Genomic DNA, 6,050 nt, shown 5'->3' on the forward strand with positions numbered 1-6,050 from the left:
GAGCTTTCTCGAACCATGGCCGACGCCAAGGCCGAGGCGGCGGCGGCGGCGACGCAGTCCTCGCAGGAGGAGGAGGAGGACTGGAAGGAGGCGGAGGGCGACGTCGAGCTCTCCGACCGGGCCGCCGGCAATGGCGCCGCCGCCGAGGGGATCACGGACCGGCCGATCCGGGTCTACGCCGACGGCATCTACGACCTCTTCCACTTCGGCCACGCCCGCTCCCTCGAGCAGGCCAAGAAGTCGTGAGAAATCCCTCCTCTCCTCCTCGCCACCTATTTCGCCTCGATCTGCCCCCGCCCCTCGCGGCGTTTCTCGCACGAATCATCATCATACCTTCCCGCTGCGGATCGCGCCTAATTAGGCTGTTCGGCGCGCTCCCCCGCTGGATTGCGCGACGAATTCGTTTGCTGGTTGCCCGTTCCGTTTGGAATTCGTTGCGGTTGCCGGTTCAGGAACGCCCCCCCCCCCGACTTGTCATTGCGTCCGATGCCCGATTTAGCGGATCATTCAGGTGTGATTAGGTTTCCAAGGCTGTACACCTATTCTGGATTAGATGACGAATCTGAGTGCTGCTGTCAGTTTTTTTTTGGTAATTAGCGCGTGCATCGCCTGGTGAAATATGTGATTGCTATTCGTGCGTTCGTCATGCCTGGGACAAGATTCAGTGGAATTGGTATGTCTTACCTACCTAACGTGATGTGACTCGGGACCCTTGTCCTCTTTGAATCATTCAGTGGGGGGGACACATACCTGGAATAATTCAGTGTGATTTGGCTTCATTTGCCGTCCTTTTTTGTGTGGCTTTTGGGTCATGTACATTGATCCTGCTCCATGGACATGGACTGGTGGAGTAATTTGCTGTAGGCTTGGGACTCTTCTATTTTTACTCTTAGATACTAGTTTCCCTGTCCCCTCTATGACGCCTAGCATCTTCAAATTCTTCTGAATCAGCACTGAAATGGACATTGGTTCTGTGTACTCTGTTCAGATGCCAATCCTACCTTATGTAGGGGAATAATACATCACAAGGAAACATGTTGTGTGCTTAAATCAGTATCTCGCTCTGTGTATCTTTGGCCTGTCGCAACGGTCATTTTGCATTCTGCACTAACAACTAATAGGATTTGGCAACGATTTACTTCCTTTCTGCAAAAATTATCTTTCACATCTATGCAGCTTTTTCCTCGGTATTCCAGTTTTTGCTTCATGTGGTGTTATTATACTTGTGGCATGCACACAGGGTAAACATATCATTTTGATTAAACGTGATTTTGTATGACACCTTTTATAAGAAACGCTGTTCTTGCAGTTATGCTCTGTTACGTAAGTATGTGTGTTTTAATTATTAAATCTCATCCTACAGAATGTTTCTTGCTTCACTAATATTCCTAAGGTTCGGTTCTTACTATTGATGCCATAGATTACGTGCATTTAACTACAAACTGATTTTTACATTCTTAACATTATCCGAAGCATTCTACAGAAATGAACTTATTGGACTGCTGTAACGCGTGGAGTTGCTCTCACACTGAACTGTCTGCTGAACTGTAGGTTTCCTAATGCATATCTTCTTGTCGGGGTCTGCAATGATGAGTTGACGCATCAATTCAAGGGAAGAACTGTCATGACAGAGGAAGAGAGATATGAATCACTTCGCCATTGCAAGTAATCCTGTACCACTCTTTATTTTATTCAATAAACCACGATCACTGTACATGCTTTTAAGTATCTGTAGCATGCTAATGTGATATATTATTTTATATTCCAAGGTGGGTTGATGAAGTCATTCCTGATGCTCCATGGGTGGTAACAGAAGAGTTCTTGAATAAGCATAACATTGATTTTGTTGCACATGATTCTCTGCCGTAAGCATTCAGTCTAGAGCGACCTTAATGTTTATCTTATGCAGTCCATATTTCTTAGTATTTCCCTTCTTATATGTGAAGAACAGTAGTAAACATTTCTGATTGTGTGATATGAAATGTTCCCCCCTTGTTTAGATGATATTTAACATTTTGGACTTCCACACTCATGGTCTGAACTTCAAATCTCTTAATAACTCATATATATGCTATCTTTCCTATTTGAATCTACACAGGTATGCTGATGCTAGTGGAGCTAGTAATGATGTCTATGAATTTGTGAGTCTTTAAGTTTCCAAATTGAGCCATTCAAATATAATCTCGAACAAGTTGTGTTCACAGACACAACAATTATTAGTAGTATTCTGACAGTGACTAATAGAATCTTGTTTTGTCAGGTAAAAAAACTAGGTAAATTTAAGGAGACCCAGCGCACAGAGGGGATATCAACCTCAGATATTATAATGAGGATTGTTAAAGATTACAATGAGTATGTTATGCGGAATCTGGCTAGGGGGTACAGCAGAAATGATCTTGGTGTCAGTTATGTGAAGGCATGCAATACTTACCCGATGCTTTAACAAAACTTTACTAGCTGAATTGGACTACAGTAGCAATTCCATTTTGCTGGCTAGCTGAGCCCTTATACATCTTATCAGGAAAAACGACTGAGAGTTAACATGGGATTGAAAACACTGCGTGACAAAGTGAAGCAGCACCAAGAAAAAGTAGGGGAGAAGGTACTTGTATTCACCATCATCTAAATTTTTGTTGAATTAGAATTTTAAAAATTGTGTAACTGATGGCTAAGAGCTTCTCTCTCTCCATTGGTTGGCTGATGCAGGGATACATGCCTATTTTGTGATTAATTAACCTATTTGTTTTTTCTTGAGGAGAACGTTAACCTGGTTTTTTTGTTAGCATTATGATTTGCTGATTGAATATAGGTTCCTCACGTGCGCAGAACTCTTGGTTAGATTTAACGTCCTGAAGTTGCAATGTAGTATTGGTTGACTTTGAGTTGTTTAGCATGGGATTCCTAATACATAATATTCTTTTGGATGCCATTGTAGACTAGATTGGACGTCTATGAAATTATGCTTTACGGTGTAAAAGATGGCACAAGTGAGATTGGTTTATGTCCATAGCTTTTCGTTGAAGCTGAAAACCTAGTGACAACCAGTCTCAAGCCACACGCAATGTGTATTCTCAATGTTACCATGATGACAAATTGACAGTGATACATCGCATGTGTATTGTACACAGATCTTCTCATTGATCTAGTTCATTTTATCTTTTCATGGTCAAGAATGTGATATCTGGTTCATAAGCTCTTTTTAGATTATATCTGATGCATTAGGTCAATAATTTATTTATCCAGTATAACTCTTATGAAAATGAAACACTAGACTATCCTTCTCCTACTGCATGTTTGTCTCTTCAACTGAACCTAGCATTGTCAAGTTTACCTGTTGATATTTTCTGAGAGAAGAATATTGATATTTGCAGTGGAGTACAATGGCAAAACTCCAGGAAGAGTGGGTTGAAAATGCAGACCGCTGGGTTGTTGGTTTTCTAGAGAAATTCGAGGAAGGTTGCCATTCAATGGTTAGTTGTCTGAAGACTGTTCGTAGTAGTCTAGTGCTGCTGTAATGTTCTTATTTAGTTTACCTATTGCCTGTTGGTAGTAGTCTACTGCTGCTCTACACCAGTAAGAACTTGATGCTCATCTTCATTTCAACTACTTACCAGGGAACTGCCATCAAGGAAAGAATCCAAGAAAGGCTGAAGGCGCAATCTAGGGACTTCAGCCTTCTACAATACGACCAATACGACAGTGATGATGAGGATGCTGACGATGATGAAGAAGCAGAGGAAGACATTGCCAAGGTTGTGAAGCTTGTGAAAGATTAGCACCATTGTGAAATATACGTCAGAGTATAATACTGGCATGCAATGCATGTTGTAATCATCAACAACCAAGTCCTTCACCATGTGTTGTCAGGGTAGATCCGTGTGCTGTGTTTGTAGCGGTATTTGATGTTTATTCTAGGCAGAAGCAGCGTGAGCTTGTAAAAGTTCTACTAGAAGAGAACATAAACAGTATGTACTTATTTGGAGGATATTGATTCCATTTCTGTTCTTATATCAAGAAGATCTGGTTCGTTTTGTATTTACTCAGAATTTCTGTTTATGCTTTTGGTATTTCAAACAAACATGTCGTGTGATTTTTAGTAATGGTAAACGGTTCATCCTTTCAATTAGCTTACCCAACAAATTTGTTGGATTCCTTGGACCCTGGCTATGCCTTAACTCTCCCTTGAAGAAAAACTTTGGGAGGAGACAGAAAACTTGCGCTCTCTGTGTTCTGTTCCATATAGGGTTGGTTGCCCAACTGTGCACACTAGAGTTTTCTTGCGATGCAAGGAGACTTGAGTCGGCCCCCTTTCTCAAGAAGTACAAAATGGCAGCTGAATTTGGGCTTGAACCAATCGTCAGACCAACCTTCTACTTGATGTTGGTCTGGCGATGGCGCTGCTGTCGAGGCTGCGCCTGGTGACGGTGGACGTGACCGGGACGCTGATAGCCTACCGGGGGCAGCTCGGCGACTACTACTGCACGGCGGCGAGGTCCGCCGGGATGCCCTGCCCCGGCTACACGCGCATGCACCAGAGCTTCAACGCCGCCTACGCCGACATGGCGAGGAGGCACCCCTGCTTCGGCCACGCCTCCGGGATGCCCGACGTCGACTGGTGGAAGACGTGCGTCAGGGACTCCTTCGCCAGGGTAAGGTCAGTTCTCTGTCTTTCTTTTCCCCCAGGTTCATACAGCTTCTCAATCCAGAGCTAATCCAGGAGCTAACTGGCTATCGTGCTCTTGTGTCTTCATGGCATCATGTAGGCTGGATATGTATACGACGATGGCACATTTGAGCAGATATTCAGGCGAATCTACTCTGTTTTCGGCACCCCTGCCCCGTACTCCGTCTTCCCTGACGCGCGACGCTTCCTTAGATGGCTGCGCGACGAGAAGGTCACGGTCGGGATCATCAGCAACGCCGACCACCGTTACAGAGACGTAGTCCTGCCTGCACTCGGAATGAACCAGGTCAGCAGCTCACACCGTCTGAAAGATTTGTCTCTGTTTGCATCATTCATATGCTACATTTCTGATTATGTTTTATGTTGTCTGATGAAGGGGTCGGAGTGGGATTTCGGGGTGTTCTCGGGCGTCGCCGGCGTCGAGAAGCCCGACCGGAGGATCTACGAGATGGCGCTGGAGGCGGCGGGCGGCGTGGCGCCCGAGCAGGCGCTGCATATTGGCGACAGCATGAGCAAGGACTACGCGCCGGCGCGGGCCGTCGGGATGCACGCGCTGCTGCTGGACAGGTTCAGGACCGCCGACGCCGAGAGGTGGCGGCGGGCCGGCGCGCCCGTGCTCCCGGACCTCGTCTCTGCCCAGCATTGGCTCACCACCGGGGACCATTCTCCTCCGGCAGTGGGGGAACCAAGAACAGCTGAGCGGGATTAATGGCTGAAATCAGGGAACACTTGATAATTGCAGTGGATCCTCCTTCGACGGAGGAACAGAGAGCAGCTGGGCGGGACTAATGTCTGAAAATCAGGAAGAAGGTACCATGGCGATCCCTGCAAGCCTGCAAGCTGCAACCATATGAAATCCGGGAGCCAGAGAAATGGTTACTGGCTGGCTGGTGTAATTATTGGGATCGCCAACTGTTGTGCTGTAAACATGGATTATTAAGAAGATTTTTTTAGCATAACAAAATTTTCTCTGGAAGGGAATGTACAGCAAGGCGAGGAATGCTAATTAACGCTCGTTTCACCTTACAAAATAAGATTTTTGTGGAATCGAAAATTCAGTAGTCAGGCTCCAGTGATAAGAATGTTCACCAAAATAATTTTGCGGGCAACATTTTTTTTGAAACGGGGCAATTTTTTTTGTCCCAATCTATTAATTAAGAAAGAGTTTTAAATGAATATACATGCGATAGAAAGAACAAGTCACTACTCTCTCGGCATGATACCACCAAATCTTTTGGCGCCCACGATGATCCAAAGTTGCGTCTCTCTCTTGATCCTATCTAAAACTACATGCAACGGGACGCCCTTGTTGTGGAATACCCTATCATTACGCTCATTCCATACTTCCCAAGAGACAAGGAGGGTG

The 6,050-nt window shown here is 45.2% G+C and overlaps 2 protein-coding genes across 2 annotated transcripts; both read left to right on the forward strand.

The window, feature by feature from the left end:
• LOC124692206 (choline-phosphate cytidylyltransferase 2-like) lies at positions 1 to 4,035 on the forward strand. Its single transcript, XM_047225527.1, has 8 exons — positions 1 to 242; positions 1,552 to 1,665; positions 1,770 to 1,865; positions 2,099 to 2,141; positions 2,261 to 2,416; positions 2,522 to 2,602; positions 3,372 to 3,470; positions 3,615 to 4,035. The coding sequence occupies exons 1-8, from the start codon at positions 16 to 18 to the stop codon at positions 3,774 to 3,776; spliced, it is 978 nt and encodes a 325-aa protein (XP_047081483.1). The 5' UTR covers positions 1 to 15; the 3' UTR covers positions 3,777 to 4,035.
• A 356-nt stretch (positions 4,036 to 4,391) lies between these two features.
• On the forward strand, positions 4,392 to 5,400 carry LOC124687072 (haloacid dehalogenase-like hydrolase domain-containing protein 3). Its single transcript, XM_047220923.1, has 3 exons — positions 4,392 to 4,649; positions 4,764 to 4,970; positions 5,061 to 5,400. The coding sequence occupies exons 1-3, from the start codon at positions 4,392 to 4,394 to the stop codon at positions 5,391 to 5,393; spliced, it is 798 nt and encodes a 265-aa protein (XP_047076879.1). The 3' UTR covers positions 5,394 to 5,400.
• Positions 5,401 to 6,050: the final 650 nt, after the last annotated feature.

The sequence above is a fragment of the Lolium rigidum genome, chromosome 2 (genome assembly GCF_022539505.1).
Source record: "Lolium rigidum isolate FL_2022 chromosome 2, APGP_CSIRO_Lrig_0.1, whole genome shotgun sequence".
NCBI lineage: Eukaryota > Viridiplantae > Streptophyta > Magnoliopsida > Poales > Poaceae > Lolium > Lolium rigidum.